Source organism: Salvelinus sp. IW2-2015, linkage group LG15 (genome assembly GCF_002910315.2).
Source record: "Salvelinus sp. IW2-2015 linkage group LG15, ASM291031v2, whole genome shotgun sequence".
Lineage (NCBI taxonomy): Eukaryota > Metazoa > Chordata > Actinopteri > Salmoniformes > Salmonidae > Salvelinus > Salvelinus sp. IW2-2015.
In genome coordinates, this window is record NC_036855.1 from 20,824,703 (window position 1) to 20,844,676 (window position 19,974).

At 42.5% G+C, this 19,974-nt stretch overlaps 2 protein-coding genes across 6 annotated transcripts in view; one reads left to right on the forward strand and one right to left on the reverse strand.

The window, feature by feature from the left end:
• Positions 1-6,853: 6,853 nt before the first annotated feature.
• On the reverse strand, positions 6,854-9,522 carry LOC111973803 (neurofilament light polypeptide-like). The gene is made up of 4 exons (XM_024001215.2): positions 8,364-9,522; positions 7,865-7,989; positions 7,450-7,766; positions 6,854-7,331 (listed from the first exon to the last, which is right to left on the reverse strand). Exons 1-4 carry the CDS (start codon positions 9,429-9,431, stop codon positions 7,123-7,125), a joined length of 1,719 nt encoding a protein of 572 aa, XP_023856983.1. The 5' UTR covers positions 9,432-9,522; the 3' UTR covers positions 6,854-7,122.
• Positions 9,523-11,663: 2,141 nt separating this feature from the next.
• The window catches only part of LOC111973775 (calcineurin-binding protein cabin-1), a 61,060-nt gene continuing 52,749 nt past the window's right edge, over positions 11,664-19,974 (forward strand). For 4 of the 5 annotated variants that reach the window (XM_024001176.2, XM_024001179.2, XM_024001181.2 and 1 more), the window contains exons 1-21: positions 11,664-11,854; positions 12,397-12,446; positions 12,675-12,767; positions 12,876-12,989; positions 13,096-13,230; positions 13,395-13,575; positions 13,749-13,878; positions 13,976-14,125; positions 14,325-14,632; positions 14,778-14,955; positions 15,043-15,179; positions 15,273-15,490; positions 15,643-15,715; positions 15,830-16,017; positions 16,177-16,314; positions 16,488-16,679; positions 16,939-17,181; positions 17,288-17,441; positions 17,545-17,660; positions 17,830-17,991; positions 19,545-19,751. In XM_024001176.2, coding sequence (XP_023856944.1) covers positions 12,444-12,446; positions 12,675-12,767; positions 12,876-12,989; positions 13,096-13,230; positions 13,395-13,575; positions 13,749-13,878; positions 13,976-14,125; positions 14,325-14,632; positions 14,778-14,955; positions 15,043-15,179; positions 15,273-15,490; positions 15,643-15,715; positions 15,830-16,017; positions 16,177-16,314; positions 16,488-16,679; positions 16,939-17,181; positions 17,288-17,441; positions 17,545-17,660; positions 17,830-17,991; positions 19,545-19,751 — 3,120 coding nt within the window. In that variant the 5' untranslated portion in view covers positions 11,664-11,854; positions 12,397-12,443. Of the gene's footprint in view, positions 11,855-11,991; positions 12,018-12,396; positions 12,447-12,674; positions 12,768-12,875; positions 12,990-13,095; positions 13,231-13,394; positions 13,576-13,748; positions 13,879-13,975; positions 14,126-14,324; positions 14,633-14,777; positions 14,956-15,042; positions 15,180-15,272; positions 15,491-15,642; positions 15,716-15,829; positions 16,018-16,176; positions 16,315-16,487; positions 16,680-16,938; positions 17,182-17,287; positions 17,442-17,544; positions 17,661-17,829; positions 17,992-19,544; positions 19,752-19,974 lie in introns of those variants that run through there. The other variant, XM_024001177.1, reaches the window with a different exon arrangement.

Consider the following 19,974-nt stretch of genomic DNA (forward strand, 5'->3'; position numbering starts at 1 on the left):
AGACCTCGCTGAGATGACCCCAGGAGTAGTGCAGCAGGGTTGGAAGGGGCTTCCTCAGGATGGAGTAGATGCCCACCTCATGACCATGACAGGGTCTACTTCTTTAAAGTGGCAATCAGCAATTGAAACAATAACAAAGCGCCCTCCCCACCCGTTTTGGTAAAAAGCTGAGGGATAGGGCTGGAGAAATGTAACCACTGTCAAATTCATAGACAGAGCTATGGATTCAAGGACTGACTATCCATTATCCAAACAACTACCTCTTTACCTACTGTATTTATTTATTTATTTTGCTCCTTTGCACCCCATTATTTCTGTCTCTACTTTGCGCTTTCTTCCACTGCAAACCAACCATTCCAGTGTTTTTTTAGTTTTTATTTTACTTGCTGTGTTGTATTTACTTCGCCACCATGGCCTTTTTATATTTTTATTTATTTATACATATATTTGTTTGCCTTCACCTCCCTTATCTCACCTCACTTGCTCACATTGTATATAGACTTATTTTTTTTTCACTGTATCATTGACTATATGTTTGTTTTACTCCATGTGTAACTATGTGTTGTTGTATGTGTCGAACTGCTTTGCTTTATCTTGGCCAGGTCGCAATTGTAAATGAGAACGTGTTCTCAATTTGCCTACCTGGTTAAATAAAGGTTAAATAAATAAAATAAAATAAATAAATAAAATGTCAAATGATAGTTCTAACCATATTTTGAGGCTATGTAGTGTTTGTTTACATTAACTTTGTTTGCAAACATTGGATTGAAACAAGCATATATTTTATCATGAGGCATTTCTAAGTTATATTCTTCAAGAATCAATGGGTACATTTCATTAATTCAGAAGTCCAAAAATGTATGAAGCAACTGCAGATTGCCCCTTTGAAGGTGAATCCTCATATAATATCACCTGACCAATAAACATTAAGGTTCATTCCAATTTCCATCATTAAACACTGATTGCTTGCCATGTAGACATTTCTGTGTGGTTTCTGTCAAATTAAATTGTAGCATGCAAGATTGAAGAACATTATAACCTGCTGCTGTTTGTTTCTCAAGGGCATTTAGTTCTGTTGCTCCAGTGATTTGCAGGACTCTGATGGGCAGCTGATCACTCAGGGTTTTCCTGGCATCACAGGAACCCTGGACACAGCAACATTTCACCAGCACTATCGACTGGTCTATTTCTTAAAGGTCATCAGGTCGGTAATTTTGTCAACATGTATTGAAATACATTAATGTTAGCAAATGGCTTTGTCAACTAAGGTGAATGAGGTATTTTGGGGGGATATTCTTTAAGTTGTAGTATTTACGTTTTCTAGGTGTGGGGGTTCAATGTGTCCAATCATTAAGTACAGGAGAGGTACACCAAATGTTTAGAGGACATTTTCCATGCTTTTGACCCAAATGATCATCCATAAGGTTGGTGCTACTTACTTAAACTTCAAAATCCAACAAAATATATGTGATATGAAATGATATGTACAAAAAATATATGTTTGTCTTACAGGTAACTTGAATGCTGTCTATTTCTCATATATCCAAAATGCCATGTTTTTCATTATTGGAAGGCCTCAAGGGGGGGGGGGGGCAAGGGTGGACAACCCCCTCCTAATACTTTGTTGCTCCGCAAGAGGGTAGCAGATCAGTTGCGAGGACTTGCACAGTCCTCTCAAGCCCATTTTGTGAATGACAATGAATGTCCATAAGATCCCAGCAACATACATTTCACTTGTGTCTTTTGTACAATATCACCTACAGACCTTTTGTATGACATACAGTAGAATGGGCTTTGGTTTCCTTATTTTWWWWWTTTTTACTGTATAGACACAATACAACACTTGACATTAACATTGTTTTCCCAACAGCGAATCAGGTGGTGTTTTGACTTATGTTTGCTGAGGTACATTTCCCTCATGGCTACCCTGGTTGCTTTAAAATTACTATTCATCCTTCAGAAGGCAGAGTTTTTAAAAAAAACAAGTTGAGCCCAACTTCTTAACTTCCCTTTTTGTTGTCTTTTTTATATAGAGAATCTGTGCTGGTATCAGTTTGATACACATGCAGTCTCCTCATTTTCTCATTGCAACGCCCTCTCTTTTGTTGGAGGAAAAAAGGGAGGGATGGAGGGAGGAGCTGCAGAGGATGGGGTGAGCTGAGGACAGGGAAAATAGAGAGGGGAAAAGAGGGAGGTGGCAGCTGCAGAGTTTGGGGCGTTGGCTTTCTAATAATATATATGACTATAATATAGTGTTTGTTGAAMGTGTTTTTCCTCAATTCTACTGCCAAGTTACATTTTCAGAGCCCTGCTGCATCTGTAGTCCAACTGTTACCCTACATTGATGTACTGTATATAGTGTGAGTTATGCCATGTATGGGAAACTTCAGCCAAACACTCAGAAGATTTATAGCCACTGCAGTAATTAAGCCATTCTCTCTGCATCCCTGTCAAGTAAAACGTATATCCTTGGAAGAACAAGTGTTCTCCTTGTTGGGGATATACATCCACAAAATTCAACTTGATATGAATAGCAACAAGTCACACATAGCCCACAGTATGTATGCAATGTTCCTGCATGTGTATGAACGGCTGTGCATTTCCGCCACCAGTGTGGTGCAAAAAGAGTGTATTGAATAAAACAGACCATCCCCTGTCCAGGTTTAATGTGAATCTTTCCTCTTGTGTTTCTCTAATGGAATTGCTTTCTGCTGGCATCCTCCATCGGTAGACATTTGGCCAGATCCTTTGGTGCAGCAGCAAGCTAACTGAATCGTAAAGGTTCTAATTTATGGCCAGTGATGTGAAGGAGAGTGAGCCAGCACAAAAAAATGCCTCTTTGATCACACAAAGGGGATAATGGGACAGAAAGGACCTTCTGACTTATGACACACACACACACACACACACACACACACACACAGGGTTCCTGTTCTCTACTGAAGATGGTTCAATGTATTTAGAAAAACAGAAGAACACCCAGAGGAATAATATTAATAATATCTTAAATGTGAGTTGATGTATGTGAAAGTTCTCTCAATCACTGATTTCTGGTCGATTTGAAAAAAATAAATGAAAAAATGTATTTTCTTCTCAGCTGCTCTTTATCATTTTAAAATCTACCAAGGTGGGGAAACTATCAGCAATTTCCAAAGTTTGTTCAGTGTTTGTCAAAGGGCCACCTAAGAGGGTGTTTCTCATGAGACATACAGGTAGTATGTACATATATTATTGAGGAATTACATAATCTATCAACCAACCTAAAAAGGAAACAGTTATTCTAATACACTCTCCTTGTACTCTAAAAGAACACCCTGAATCACTAATGCTATTATCTATACACTCCGGCAGGTAGCCTAGTGGTTTAGAGTGTTGGGCCACTAACTGAAAGGTTGCTGGATCGTAAATCACTGAGCTGACAAGGTAAAAATCTGTTGTTCTGCCCCTGAGCAAGGCTGTTACAGTTTTTCCCAATTGCTAAAACACAATTTTGCAAACTAGGCTGGTTTTATCAAAATACTTAACACAATTCACAAAACCACACACCCAAACTGCAAAATACCTCATATCCTGCAAAATGAAGCACTGCAACCAAAAGTACATATAGCATTATCAAAATCAAACGTTTGCACGAAATGGCACACACTTCATTCATATTACCAGATTTTTGTCTAACCAACTACACACTGTTGGGCATAATGAAAAGCACTCTCATCTTTAGTATGCTTTGCCATAATACTAAAATAGTTCAAATTGTAGAAAATTCTTCAGATGCACAGAAATATTTGCAGATACACACACATGCTGTTGAAACATTTTATTTTTTATTTTTCACCAAACAAGTCAGTGCAACATATGCACAGCAGATATTTTTTGCATTGGACTGAACAAAAATATGCTCACAAAAAAACAGTAAAATGAAAAAGAAAAATGTGCAGAAAAAATATATAGAAAAAAAGAGGCAAGAAAAATAATTAGGCAGCATCTTGCCACACAGCTGGGTCTGGCCACAGCGCCTCGTCCACATCACAGGCAATATCTTCCCTTGCCAGACATCGAGGGAAGAAGCGCCTTGAGTGCCTTATCTATCCCTGAATCGCACCCACATCAATCTCATCACATGCCTCTTCCATAGCCTGCACAAGAGGCATGCGCACAAAGGGCTGCCGGTCGTATACCTTCCACCGCCATGCCGAAAATAACTCTTCTATGGGGTTCAGAAATGGTGAGTATGGTGGGAGGTATTGCARGAGAAATGGTGGGTGYTCAGCAAACCAGTTTTGGAKTGGGGCTGCACGATGAAAGCTCACGTTGTCCCATACTACAACGTACCGGGTTCTTTGATGGTCTGCATCATTCATACACTCTGGTGGTATGAGAATGTTGTGGAGTCTGTCCAGAAATGTGAGAATATGGGCTGTCTTGTATGGTCCAAGGTTGGCATGACGGTGGAGGACACCATGCGTATTGGAGATGGCAGCGCACATTGTGATGTTCCCACCACATTCGCCAGGAACATCTATAATGGCTCTGTGGCCAATGACGTTTCTCTCCCTTCTTTTGGTCTTTGCTAGGTTGAACCCAGCCTCATCTATAAAGATGAACTCATGTGGGATTGCATGAGCATCCATTTCCAGTACTCCCTGAAAACAAAGAACAAAAGCAGTCAATATGGTGTTATCCAGTACACTGGGAAACAATGTTGCGTGTAGTGTACTGCAGTCAATATTGTACTTACATCCACATATGCTCGTCTGACCTCTTTGTTTCTTTGAGAGTTTCTGATAAGAGAATTTCCAATCCCAATGATAATAACAATCAATCAATAGCTCTGACCAATTCCCGAGGTTTGTAAGACCATGGGTATAATAATAATTAGTCAAAGACTCAGCTTATACAAAAGGTTAGTACAGTTTATTCAGAGAACGTTCTAAAGTCAGGAATACAAAACAATTCATTTTATACTGACTTCTCACACCCACACATTCACACAACCATACGCACACACATACGCACACACGCACACACATACAAACAGACGCACACACATGTCCTGCTACCCAGCCGCCAGAGATTAGTGACCTTGTCCTTGAGACATACTCCCTGTTCTTTTCCCAAATCTCTAGTCAGGTCGGCACCAAGCTCAGACAGTCTGTGTTTATAATACCATAAAGACATTACCCTAATTCTGACTAGACTACACATTTATTGATTATGATGTTATACATTCAAATCACTTCCATGCAATAATATGTTTCAGGGCTGAATATTCTAATCATTCAATTAACCGATAATTCTCACCTAACAGTTTCTCTCAAACGGCACCTTATAAAGTTGTTTCATTCTGATTTGGTTTCGCTTGAGAATGCGAGCCAATGTGGACAGACTGACTCGTTGAATGTTGTTGAATATGGTGTTGTCTTGGATGATGTGGCTTTGAATTTCTCGTAATCTGATTTCATTATTTTCCAAAACCAAGTTTACAATGGCAGCTTCCTGTACCCCGGTGAACATTTGGCCCCTTCCCCCACCATGGTTGCATCTCTCAGTCCTTTAGAAAAACAAAAAAACAAAAATATAGGGCTTGGACAACGCAGCCTAAAGATATTTCCCCCACAGTAGAGTAAATTCTACAGGAAATTTGTGCAGTTAGTGTATGACATCAGCCATTCATGAAGTAAACAGGTATCACCCAACTGATACACTATGACATGGGGTGTACTACATAGTGTGAAAGAAATTTTGGTTACATACCTGTACTCCAGTCTAAATGTCTGGATGACACAGGCGACAGTAAAACGTCTCAAGTTGGGCTGCACTCTCTGTCCAGACTCTCGCATTGTCAGCCCATGGTTGATGACATGATCAACTAAGGTTGCTCTGATTTCATTTGAAAGTTGTTGTCTTCGTTGGCCATGAACTCCTCTACCAGCTCTACCCCTACCTCTCACTTTTCCTCCCCCTCTCATTCTCACCCTCCCTCTTCCTCTTCCTCTCTCTGCAACAGCTTCCATTGTTGTTGTAAAACAAAAGGTGCTCACCTGTGGTCTTTTCATAGTGCTTACTTCCTGATTGAAGTGGTAACAATTAACCATTGAGGTGTTTGGTCAGGTGGCACATGTATTGGCCAATTAGCTCATGTAGTGTKATTTTGAATGGCAGTGTTTTGAAATGGCAAACATGTGACTTTATGTCAGATTGTTGTGTCTTATGCAGAGAACCGTGTGCAGTGCATTTAAAAAGTGCCATTTTGAATTGCAAAATGTGTGTAAATCAGAAAATGTGTTTAGACTTTTGGAGACTTTTTTTCTCTCTCTGTGTGTCAGTTTAAATAATTGTGCTGTGCATGTCATTTTAGTGTGTTAGCAATTGGAAAAAACTGTAACCCACTGTTCCCTGGATGCCAAAGGCATAGACGATGATTAAGGCAGCCCCCTGCACCTCTCTGATCCAGAGGGGTTGTGTTAAATGCAGAATACACATTTCAGTTGAAGGCATTCAGTTGTACAACTGACTAGGTATATCCATTTACAAACTCTTATTGCTGACTCATTCGGATAGTCAGGAAAATGAGTCAGCAACTTCATGAGTGAATTCAATAGTGCAATAATACCAGAAATGTATTCAGATGGACATGTTTCAAGTCTTTATTTGTGTTCAGTACTGTACATCATTGATCCCACTCAGAATATGTCTAAGGCATTGAAAATCAAGTATATTGAACACAGTGGTGTTCTTATATGCATATTGGGGTGACAGAAATGCACATAGGTTTTTCAAACAAATATTTCACAGGCTAATACAATACAGTATTTGCTCACAAAACTCCACACATTCTCTTTCTCATTTCTCTCACCCATAGAGCACTCATATTGCATTTATTTTAATGTATTTCATATACAGGTATTTGCTTTTTATTATTTATCGCCTTGCTGGCACACACATGCATACACTGTCATGTTTTGCTTCACTCAGTGTACAGCCATACTACTTCCTTGCACACAAACATAAAGGCCTCTGCTGTATACAATGGTTTCCTGATTGATTGTACTGAACTGATGGATCTTTTTGTAGAGCACCTCGACATGGGACAATCAATGTGTCATTCATCAGAATCTTGATTTAAATATTTTTGTCCTTTGGCTTCTCTTTTTCCTCTGCCACTTCTACTTCCTTTTTGCTTTCATCCTCTTCTCCCTTATCATGCCCTTCTTCTGTTTCATTGGCTCCATCCTCCTCTCCATCTCTACCTTCTTGGTTTTCATCTCCTCCATCGTCTCCATTTTCTTTAGCCTCCTCTTCTGCCTCTTCCTTCATATCTCCATTGTCACCTGTAGGTAGAGACAATGTGATTAGTTGCTATCCGCTGCAGATACGGAACCTGACAACTCAAAACCTTCATGAAAATGTTTTGAAAGCACATCAATTTAAACTCTGGACAATACTGACCTTCTGCTTTTTTCTCTTCTTCAACATCCTCTTCCTTTGCTTCCTCGTCTCCCTTCTCCTCTCCTTCCTCCTCCTCCTCTTCTTCCTGAGGACTTGACTCAGCAGGCTGTGCTTGACTAGCAGCTATAATCTCATCTGCAGAGGAGAATGATGAGCTGTACATGCGTAGGTAGGGGGCACCAGAGCTCAGGCTGGACTGCATGGAAAACATGGGGCGGTTGCGGGATGGGGCAACACACAGGCTTTGGGAATAGACACTGGACATTGCCCCTGGTCCTACTGCACTGAAGCGATTCTCCTCCCCTTCAAGCAGCTTCCTGGAAAGATAATAGATACATAGGGTAGATATGTACATAACATGTAGATAACGAGAGATGGCACAAAACATGCTGATCTAATTTTATAAGCCACAGACCTGTAAGCTGCGATCTCGATGTCCAGAGCCATCTTAACGTTCAAGAGGTCTTGATAATCCTTCAGGTACCGAGCCATTTCATTCTTGGTTGTCCTCAACTCGTCCTCCAGCTGGCCAATTGATTCCTGTTATTGGAGAGATGCTTTATTATGTTAACAGTGTAACATGATTAATAAAGTGTTTATTGTGGAATAACTATGAAATAAATACATTTTAAGTAATAAGGAGGCACTCTAAAACAATACTATACAAACTTGGCACTATTTTCTAGTGTAGACATGTTTTCAATACACATCATTATCAAATTATTTGTACATGTAATCTACAGTCCAAAACTTACCTTGTTGACTTCACGGATGCATTACACCACATTTCTGTAGAATATTGTGTGCATTTGTCTGAAGGATTAGGCTCAGCAGGGTCTAATGCAGATATTCGACACGTGACATTTTTTTTTGAGAAATCGTATGCTTTTCATTCATGCGGCTCTGGCACTGACCTGTAGGGCTGCGATCTCAGCACTCTGTTCCTCCTCTACCTCCTGTAACTGATTCTCCAGGGACTGGTTCCTATCACGGCAGGCTTCAATCTCCTGGTTCCGTGTTTGGATCAGGCGGCGGTACTCCCCGGCATCTTCTTTGGCATTGCGAATGTTGTCTGTGTTGCGGGAGGTGCCTTCTGTCATCACACTCACCTTGCTGCGGAACCATTCCTCGGCTGACTGGAGGTTGCGATGTGCCAGTTTCTCATACTGGACACGGATGTCTCGGAGGGCTGAAGACAGGTCTGGCTTGGCCACCTCCATCTCCACGGACACCTGGGCATTGTACTGCACCTGGGTCTGCAGCTCAGCTATCTCCCCCTCATGGAGACGTTTCAGGAAGGCCAACTCATCCAGCAGCGTCTCCGTCCTCTTCTCCAGCTCAACACGGCCCAAAGCAGCCTCATCCGCCCCTTTCCTGGCATCCATCAGTTGCCCCTCCACCTCTTCCCTGCTCACTACCTCCTCTTCATAACGTCCCTGCAGACTCTGCAGCACCTCCTCCATCTGGTCCCTGTGGTTCTGGGCAGCCTGTTTCTCATCGCGGGCCTCCTCCACAGCAGCACGGAGCTGGCGGATCTCGTGCTCATACAGGGACCTGAGGTGGGAGGGCTCCACATGCCTCTGCCTGAGGATCAGCAGTTCAGCATCCAGCACCTGGTTCTGCTGTTCCAGCTCGTGGACGCGCTCAATGAAACTGGCAAAGCGGTCATTCAGCTCCTGTAGCTGGGCTTTCTCCTGAGTCCGCACGGCCTTGAACTCAGTGCTCACCTGCACCGCCTGGCTGATGTCGAGTTCAGCAGCGGCAGCAGATCTGGGGGTAGACAGCAGCATGGAGGAGCTACGGCTGTATGTTGGGTAATGCAGCCGGGATGACCCATGGTATGAGAGGGGGGCAGAGTGGCTGGAATACACCGACCTGGATGCCATCCCTCCTGCACTGTCTCCATACCCTCCACTGCGCAGCATCACCCTCCTCTTGTGGGAAGAGGAGGGAAAGTAAGGGTCGTAAGCAATGGAACTCATGACTTGCGAAACAGGCAGCTCTAACCGTAATGGAGTTGCTGGGTCGACACAGTGGAATCTGCATCACTGTATCTTTTATAGAGCTGGTAATGACTGTGACGCAAACCTTTTTTTATAGCACTGACAGCAGGGATCAATGACAGCGTCAGCCAGCCAAGTCTGAGCTGTTAAGGAAGGGAATGAGAGAGATGTAAGGGGCGGGGTTAAGCAGTGATAAGGGGCGGGGATAAGCAGTGGAGAGAGACGGAGGGCAATGAGGACAGTCTGAGAAAACAAAATATACATTTAGCTGTGAAGCATGTCTATCTCTCTAAAACACGATGAATAGCAAATATTACCATTAGCCCCTAAAAACAAACAAAATCTCAGCAGCGCATCAGCTGACTGCAGAGGCTTTAAACTACAGAGCTGGCAATTGAGGGAGCAAGACTTTTGCCAACAATGACACAGCACTGCACCATTTTGCCACTACCCTACAACTGTGTGAGTCCAGATCACTGCAGAGTGACTCATTTTGAACCTCATTTTTGTATCAGTTTAGCTTTTGCTCCACATTTGTATCAGTATTAAAAACCTTTGCCATTTTTATGTAGCCCTTGGTTGAGGCTTTATGGTGACAGTACTACTGGACTGACTGTTGCAGGTTTCTGGGTTTGAAACCCATTTGGGCTATCCCCTGAATTTTCGACGACATTTTTCCTGTATCTGGCTATTCAGACATGGCTCTAGTCTAGATATGCAACCTCGCACAGACTCCAAAACAATCTATACACAATGGTCACAGCTTCGGGAAGCCTATTGAAGACAATTAAAAATTGTGAATGTAATTATATTTTGTGAAAATCGATTAATCATCTAAAGACATTTCCCTTTATCTAGCTACTCAGACTCTACATATGCTATACCAGCTCTCAAACTTCTAACTCATGTCTATTTAAAGTTCATGTCTTGAGAAAGCTTTATGAAGACAATTAAAAGTTGTGAATGTAATGATATTTTTGTGAAAATTCTGATTAGGCACCAGATATACCATACAAGTGCTCACAAATCTAACTGATGTATATTTAAAGTTCCACTAAGAGGAAGCCTTATCAAGAAAATTAAGTGTTGTGAATGATACGTCTAAATTGTCTAAAAACATGTACTCAGATTATGCTGTAGATATACCATGCCATTTCTCACCTCAGGTTCACAGGTAATCAAGCATGGATGATGGAGAATCAGGGTTTTTACAGCTAATACAAATCACTACTGTAATTCATAATTTCAAGCATCCTTGTCGTCCCAACCCCATAGTCCCAAAACAGGTTACTGCTGCATAAATCAGTTTGCCTTGGTTACAGAGACCACCACACCCCACCAAAGATGCTTTACTACTCTGGTTTGAGACAAATATTATGGGTAAACCATGAACAAATATGCCCATTGCCCCCAACCTAACCTGACTCTTAAGTATCTTTGCCATTGGGTAAATGGGTAAACCAGAAGAGGCGATGCGAGAGGGTTTACTCCGCCCCAAATCTTTCCACGAAAATAAGACCACGAAGTGGTCAATGAAAGTGTCGATTTTGGTCAACAAAAAATGTAATTGCTCATTTGTTACCAGGCTTATTTGATCGAATAGAAGTTTCGTAATGTTCGGGTTGTTATGAATGCACTGATATAAGTGGACGCACGTGGCATTCCGGCAACTTTGTTCACACGCGTATCTGCCCTCTCATTGGCTAGAACTGTCCCATCTGATCTCGCCTCCTCCCGCCTGGTTTCCATTTTTGTTATTTGCATTGTTAGAGCGGTCACTCGACTATTTTGTCAATATAATAGATTATATTTGGGTAAACTGGTTTTGCAAGGCATCGTATTTTTATTATTATTTTTGTTATCAAATATAACAGACAGACATTATGGAGTTTAATAATTGAAAATAACATAAAAGCATACGCGACGTGACGATGACACTTATTTAGAAAATAATTTACAATATTATAATATTGGACTGTAGACAAGCTTTTCTTATTATTTAGTCATTTCAGAGATTCAATTATAGACATAAAGTCTATCGAGAATACTTTAAAGAAGGGTTGCCGGGGGGTCTGAATAAAAGCCCTAAATGAAATGAAGTGAACAGAGCCGTGCACCAATTGCAATATCAGATCTTATGATTGGCGCTTCGAACCCGCCCTGTATTAGGCTGTCCAATAACCCACGATTTTACTAGTCACCGGATCATTCCCCCATGCAGAGTGAACGAGCTCTCTAGTGCATTCACAACAACAAAGGAGTGTCAAAGTTTTCAAGACCCTCACAGCTAGCTGGCTTTATAATATTGTATCATATTGATGCAGACTCCCAATATATGTTCGATTGTCAAAGTACCGATCAAGTCTGGTCAATGCAGGGAATGATGAGATTGGGAAGGATTGGTAAGTGGCTAGTAACAAAAATGTGCAAGTGATGCACACCGAGACTATTAGCTAGCTAGCTAGTTGTACCGCGCTACTGAGACTGATTCGGGTCAGGATGGAATAAGGATAGCAAGCAAGCTAACTATATATTTTTTGTCATCAAATCAACAACCTCACCTCGGTTAGTTTTCTATCGGTAGATTGTGATGTCAAGTCTTTTTTTACATGGGTATCACTAACGTTAGCTAGCTAGCTATGATTCGACATAGGGTTATCATCGGTGTTTTGCAGCTTGCCTCCTATCTTTGCCCTAGACGATCGATAGCTAGCTACATAGCATAATTTCTGACACTGACATTCACTTGCTAGCTAGCTATACACTTCATGTTATTAACTTCTATTTTCAACATTGATCTTTAGCTTAGCATTGCTGCAGTTGTCTTGAAAAACAATTTCAACTAAAGAGTAACGTTACAGTACATACAGTTAGCTAACTTACATCTCCTGCAGCAATGTTTATCCAATATAATTTGTGTTTGTGTTTACAATCTTGTCTGTAGGTCTGGACAGTTGGAATTGATGGCCATTGTAGGCGCATGACTCAAAGATGGTTTGTTTCTTTATTTTACATCCTAACAATCCTATACAAATAGCCACAACTTCCAAAGTAGTAGCGATGAAGTAGTTGCTCAATGCATTCTCCTGAACAGGTAGTCAAATCGTTAGTCATATACTGTACCAGTACCACATGTTCAGTTTTTCACAGGACCATCAATTCTCACATTTGTATTGCACATTGATGTCTTTGGCCAATAATGTAATATTTTATTTTCTTCAGATCCGGATTGCAGCACTAAATGCAGCCTCAGCCGCAGCGGATGAGTCTGAAGACCCTCTGAAAACTAAAAAGAGTCGAACTAAGGAGGCTCAGGTGTGGTAATCTTGCTGAGCCTCATTACACTAACCACATTTGGTTAAACTTTGCTTTCAAAGTAGATATTTGCTTGTTCTGAATTATTGCCCTATTTTTCCTCTACAGGAAGCAGAGGCATTTGCTTTGTATCATAAAGCATTAGATCTTCAAAAGCATGACAAGTTTGAGGAGTCTGCAAAGGCTTATCATGAACTCCTCAAAACCCCATTGCTCAAAGAGGTATCATTCCCTTCAGAGACTCGATGTGTTTCACTGCATGTCTTATTGAAATGATCCTCCACAATGACCCTTTATATGATTTAACATGTTGTCATGCCTCTCACAGGCAATGCCCTCAGACGACCAAAAGGTGGGTCTTAAGCATCCAGGGCTGATGCTGAAATACTCTACCTTCAAAAACCTGGCTAGTTTGGCTGCGCTGCGGGATGATTTGGAGACAGCCATGGAATTTTACTTGGAGGTAAACTCATCCAAAGAGAGCATAAGTTATGTAACCTATCAGTAAACCATATAACTAATAAGGGGTAAGGTACATCTTAGCGGGAGACTAAATGTTGTTTAGTGTACACAATACATTTGTTCAAGTCCATGTGACCTGAAGATACAGTATATGTTTTCTCGCAGGCTGTGATGCTGGATTCCACAGATGTGAACATGTGGTACAAGATTGGTCAGGTGGCGGTGCGACTGCTACGCATTCCTTTGGCGCGGCATGCCTTTGAGGAGGGTCTGCAATGTAACCCAGACCACTGGCCCTGTCTGGATAACCTCATAACTGTTCTCTACACACTCAGTGACTACAGCTGTGAGTCATTCCTCTGTATGTCTGTCCTCAGTCCTTTGCACAGTGACAAACTAATCAGTATTGTTTTTATCATATTTCTTACTCTTTAGAACTGTTGATTTGAAAACAAGGTTTAGGGGTGGTCCAGGTGTGCAAAAATGATGGAGATAATTATCTATTATACTGTTTTCCAGGCTGTTTGTATTTCATCTGCAAAGCCCTGGAAAAGGATCATTGTTACACCAAAGGGCTGGTGTTGAAGGAGAAGATCTTTGAAGAACAGCCTTGTCTGAAGAGGGACTCCATGCAAATGTTCCTGAAGTGGTACGGCCCTTCTACCCACCTGTTTACTTATCCTAAATGTGTGCTGTCATACAGCAGTCCATGTGGTCATGATCTTGTCCTCATGCTCCATATGCAGTGACATGTCCATTCACTATGTGGAGGTGGATGAGGAGGAGACCCAGGCCATTGTGGAGGAGGCGATGGATCTGCGACGGCGCAGGCAGGCTCTCTCTGCCCGGGAACCCAAACCAGACCTGGTCCTAGTCCAACCCATCCGCTGTTTCTCGTGAGTCTTCACACTTAATCTTATCTGTTGACAGGTGGACGCGCTTTCCCTTCTCCTCTTGTAGTTTCACAGGATACAGAGTTGCTGTGAATACTTAAACATGTATTTATTTTTTGGAGTTTACTCCCTTGCTTTTCACTTTGATTAATGATAGGATTGTTTTAATTGACAAAGCATTTAGCATTGTTATGATTCTCAGGTGGAAGAATGTTGGAGAGAGCCTCCTTGCCATGTACAGACATCAGACCACCTGCGAGCCGCCACGTCCAAGCCTGGGCCGCAGAATTGACCTGTCCCAGTACCGCGACCCCAACTGCCTCCAGGCCTTGCCTCCTGAGCCCTGCCCTCCTGTCAGTGATATTCAGACCATCCCCAGCAGCAGCCCCAGCTCCTCCCTGCCTCCACTTCCTGTCCCTGAGCCATCAGCACTGTCCCAGCCCAGCCCTCTGGTTCAGATCACACAGAGCCAGACGGTAGAGGTCACTACAACTACAGCCCCCTCTGTTGGTCAGTTGTTTCTTTTCATCTAATTTAGCATGTCAATTCCATTGATTTGCAAGCATTTAGACAACAAAACAAATTGTGTCAGAATGGCTTATTGTATGCTCTGATAATTAATGTATTGTTTAAATGTCAATTTGTGCCTTCACAGCTATGGAAACCTCCTTCACTGTGAAGGAGAAGGAGAAGAAGGCCCCTAAGAGGAGACGCACAATGGAGGACAGCGGAGACACTGCCAAGCGCCGCTCAGCTCGGGTCAGAAACACCAAGTGCAAGAAGGAGGAGAAGATCGACTTCCAGGAGCTGCTTTTCAAATACCTACCATCCAGGTATTGTCATGAACCCCAAAGGAACAATAACAACGCAATGCAAATATATTGTTTTGGATGGTGATGAGGCTCTCCTGTTCCACTCAGACTAAAGAAGTTTGACCTTGAGGATGACGACGAGAGCCTGAGTAACCTGGAAGCTCAGTGTGAAGTTAAGCAGGACTCCCAGCTGCTCCATGGCAACAGCGGCATGCTTTTAGACTCTATTGAATACATGGAATCAGGTACATGTCTTATACAATCCTCTACATGACTCCAATGCATTAATGTCAAACATCTTATAGGATTTACATGACATTGTCATTCTTCATCCCCAGAACAAGYGGATGTCCACAACTTCCTGCTCAATAATATGAGCAATGGTGGGATATTAGAGTTGATGATGTGCTATCTGAAAGCGGTGGGTCAGAAGTTCATGGAGGAGTGGCCTCGGGGGCTGACTGCAGTGGTGCTGGAGGTGTTTCACAGCTGGAGGAAGCACAGTAGCGGCCTGCCCAACCCTCTGCTCCGCGACTGCAGTAATCAACACATACGGGTATGGGACAGCCCAGGGATCTATTGTGACTCTCTCCTGATTTGTTACTTCATCAACAGTGTTTTAAATTGAAGTACCAATGTTTTGTCATCCCACCTATTGCACCTGTCAATCTGTCTGTAAATGGGTTGTAATTGGTGTTTCATGTGCAGGAAATGTTTCTGATGAGCCTATCATGTATGGAGCTTCAGTTGGAGCAATGGTCTCACAGCAAAGGCAAAAATGGTATGTGTCAGACAGATCGCTTTACTTTGTTATTCCTTTATGAAATAACCATATTGYTTGGCTTCTTTTTGAATAACCATACTAGTATATTCCTTACTTTTCCTTTTTGTAAAGGGTCGCCGAGAAAGTGCAGTGGGGGCCAGAGCAGTGTTGTGTGTGAAGCAGAGTTCCCAGGGCAGCACTTTGAAGYGGACCTGTTACAGCTGGCCTTGGGATCATCACAGGGGTACTTGTTTGAGGACAACTGGGTGGCCGTGGTGGTACGTGTTTACTGGCTCAAGGCACGCTTCTTGGCCCTGCAGGTAACCTTAACATTCATCCTGTAACCTCATTTACCCCTGTTTTCTTTTGCATATTTACCTTAGCGCTTAGAATCGAAATTGAATCGAATCTGATCAACATTTTCTGTTGATGTGATTCATAACAAACGTCTTGTTTTGTGTGCTTGTGTCTTCTCACAGGGAGACATGGACCAGGCCCTGGAAAGCTATGATGTGTGTACAGACATGCTGCAGAGTCACGCACGGACCACAGAGGASGACAAGTACACCATCTACCTGCCCAACCTGCGTGTGGATGCAGCCATCTCAGTGGAGGAGGTCAGTGACCAGTAAAACTAGCACACAAATACCCTATTTGAATAACATGCACTTGGTCCTCACATGTGATCTATTATTTTGTCRAACCATCTCGTTAGAGCATGTAGGTCCCCTGTGGTTTTGAGTTGTCTGGTTCATCAAAAAGAGTTTCTTTCTCCAAATGTCATTGACAGATTGATAAGAAGCTGAAGTCTCTGGAGCGTTGTCAGTCCCTGGAGGAGATCCAGCGTCTGTTTGAGTCTGGGGACTATGAGTCTGTGGTGCGGCTGCTGCAGCCCACTCTCAGCTATGGCTCTGGGCGGGTCAAGCCTCTGGAGTTTGTCAGCTCTGTTCCTGAGAGGCCTGCCCAGCTGCTTCTGCTGCAGGTTAGCTTTTGGATTCATACAGCAATAGATGTACTGTGTTCGGTGTCTTTTATATGAGTCTCCTCTTTTTAAGAAGTCTTTCTCTGTTTGGCATGGCACTACTTAACAGTGTGCTACCGACGTGGAAAAGGACAAGCAGTGTTATTGCTTATCACGTCAGTACATTCTATGAGCATGATGACATGTACAATAGACAGCCATTGAGCCATTTTTAGATGGATGACATTTTTCCTCTTTTCTCGGCATCTCTGTACCCCAGAACTCCCTGTTGAAGCAGAAGGACTATCGTCAGTGTCTGGAGTGCACCGAGGTGGCCCTGAACGAAGCCCTGCAGCAGCTCAACACTGTCCCAGCCAGCTCTCACTCGGCCAAAGAGGAATGGGTCTCCACCATCACAACGCTGCTGGGAGGCATCGAGGTCTGCTTCACAGAGGACCTTCAACTCCTGAGCAACGTCAACCGCTACACCAGCATGGCCCGGCTGGCCAACAACCTCATCCAGGTCAGATGCACACCAGGGAAACACTGACACTAATGTATCTGGTAGACACAGAGTGTGTTTGGAAACAGAAAATCATATTCAAATTTGTTGTGTGTCTTGTCTCCAGCTGATTGACTGCATCATGGTGATCCCAGATGATCCCAAGGAGCCTAATTTCTCCTCGGTCCTGCCCTGGATTCTCCTGTACCACATCATCAAGCACGAGGAGGCTGCTTTCAACTGCCTGCTTCGCCAGCACATATCAGTAGGGGACGATGAAGGTATGTGGTGGTGGAGTACATCATGTTCATAACTGCGAAGATGTCCTCTTTTAAATCCATGTTGGAAGCCCTAAAATGACTTGTTCCCTGTGACCCTCTTCAGAAGACTCTAACACCCCCATGCTGCCCTCCTCCTTGATGCTGCTCAACACGGCCCATGAGTATCTGGGCCGCCGCTCCTGGTGCTGCAAGTCAGACGGCGCTCTGCTCAAGTTCTATGTGAGTTGGTCAGCAGGGCTGCGATTGTGTGGACATCCTCTGTCAGCTCAGTTAATTCCCTCTGTTTTGTTTACCTATGATATGGCTTTAATTAGTTTCTAATTGCTTTCAAAGTATTTTTCATAGTTTAATCAGGATAGAATGTTACTATTGTTGTCTTCATGTTCAGGTTTGTGTTCTGGAGAAAGAGCTGGCTGCCTCTAAAGCAGAGGCCACCCATCCCTACAAAGAGGAGTTGGAGATGGCCTTGGAGCAGTGCTTCTACTGCCTGTACGCCTACCCCAGCAAGAAGAGCAAGGCCCGCTATCTAGAGGAGCACTCTGCTCAACAGGTCAAACACCAGCCCTCTTACAGGGATACTGTGAGATCTGGCATTCAAGCCCTTGTTTTACTTACGCTGCAAACAGGGACATAAAAATGGTGTCCACGAGTTCATCTGACTCTGGGTAAGTAGAACCAGAGCCAGAATGCCAGAATCCAACAGTATCCCTTTCATGTCGTATTACTGACTGTCCTTTATCTTTCAATGCCATTCACATTTCTGTCAGGTTTTGTCCTATTGTTTTGAGAGAGGATAAGCTAATGGAAATCATGTTAAATCATGTGAGATCATGTAATATGTTCAACTGGCTACTAGGTGGCTGTCAATCCGTCATGAGGTTGTTTACACACTGGTACTGGCTTGTAGTGTAACTGTGATATGCAGTAATTGCATGATGAATAGACTGCTCCTAAGGGACCAGGTTAATTAGTTAATGAATGCAACCCCCGACTAATTAACTACTGGTTGGTCATCCGAGCCATAAGACCCAAGGACTCTACTAGAATGGGTCAAGACATGAGTAAGCAATTTATGTACTTTCAGGGAATTTTAATGAGATTGATTATCTGGCTGCATCTGCTTAAGAATGTACCAGCCAGTGCTTTTATTCCCTTCTCATGCTAGAGGGAATCACCAAGGTTTCAGTTAGAAGCTGTTTTTCTGTTTTTCTATCTCAAGGCCATCAGACTGTTAAACAGCCATCACTAACATTGAGTGGCTGCTGCCAACATACTGACTCAATCTCTAGCCACTTTAATAATTAAAAATTGGATGTAATAAATGTATCACTAGCCACTTTAAACAATGCCACTTTATATAATGTTTACATACATTACTCATCTCATATGTATATACTGTACTCTATACCATCTACTGCATCTTGCCTATGCCGTTCGGCCATCGCTCATCCATATATTTTTATGTACATATTCTTATTCATTCCTTTACACTTGTGTGTGTATAAGGTACTTGTTGTGAAATTGTTAGATTACTTGTTAGATATTACTGCATGGTCGGAACTAGAAGCACAAGCATTTCGCTACACTCGCATTAACATCTGCTAACCATGTGTATGGTGCCTGTAATCGAACCCACAAATGCTGATGCTCCAGATACTCAACTAGTCTAAAGAAGGCCAGTTTTATTGTTTCTGTAATCAGTACAACAGTTTTCAGCTGTGCTAACATAATTGCAAAAGGGTTTTCTATTGATCAATTAGCCATTTAAAATGATAAACTTGGATTAGGTAACACAACATGCCATTGGAACACAGGAGTGATGGTTGCTGATAATGGGCCTCTGTACGCCTATGTAGATATTCCATAAAAAATCTGCCATTTCCAGCTACAATAGTCATTTACAACATTAACAATGTCTACACTGATTTTCTTTCAAAAACAAGGACATTTCTAAGTGACCCCAAACTTTTGAAAGATAGTGTATTTATGCGTTAAAATAATATGATAATTATACAGATTTTTTTTAACAGTACAATTTAATTCAATTTAATACAATTTAATAATATATTATCAAAACTAAATGTGCCTTACTATGGCGTGCAGGTGGAACTCCTGTGGAGCAACGCCCTCTTCATGTTCCAGTACTTCAAGCCCAAGACTCTGCCTGAGTTTGACAGCTACAAGACGAGCACGGTGTCTGCTGACCTGGCCAACCTGCTGAAGAGGATCTCTGGCATTGTGCCCCGAAGTGACACTCCCATCCTCACCATGGACGAGGTGTCAGCCTACATCGAGGGCACGGCTGGGAAGGTCAGTACAGGGCATTTGTGAGTCACAAATGCTAATTGACTGTACATCGCCTCAATCTGGCTTTACATGTTGCCATGGAGAATGCTTTAGGCCTATACAGCACGTCATGACCATTCATTATAGATCATGACACTGTACAAGTCATATTATACATTCAAATATATGTCTGGTTTACAAATGGAATACTTAATATGTATAAGATTCTAGTTGAATCTGTAAGACT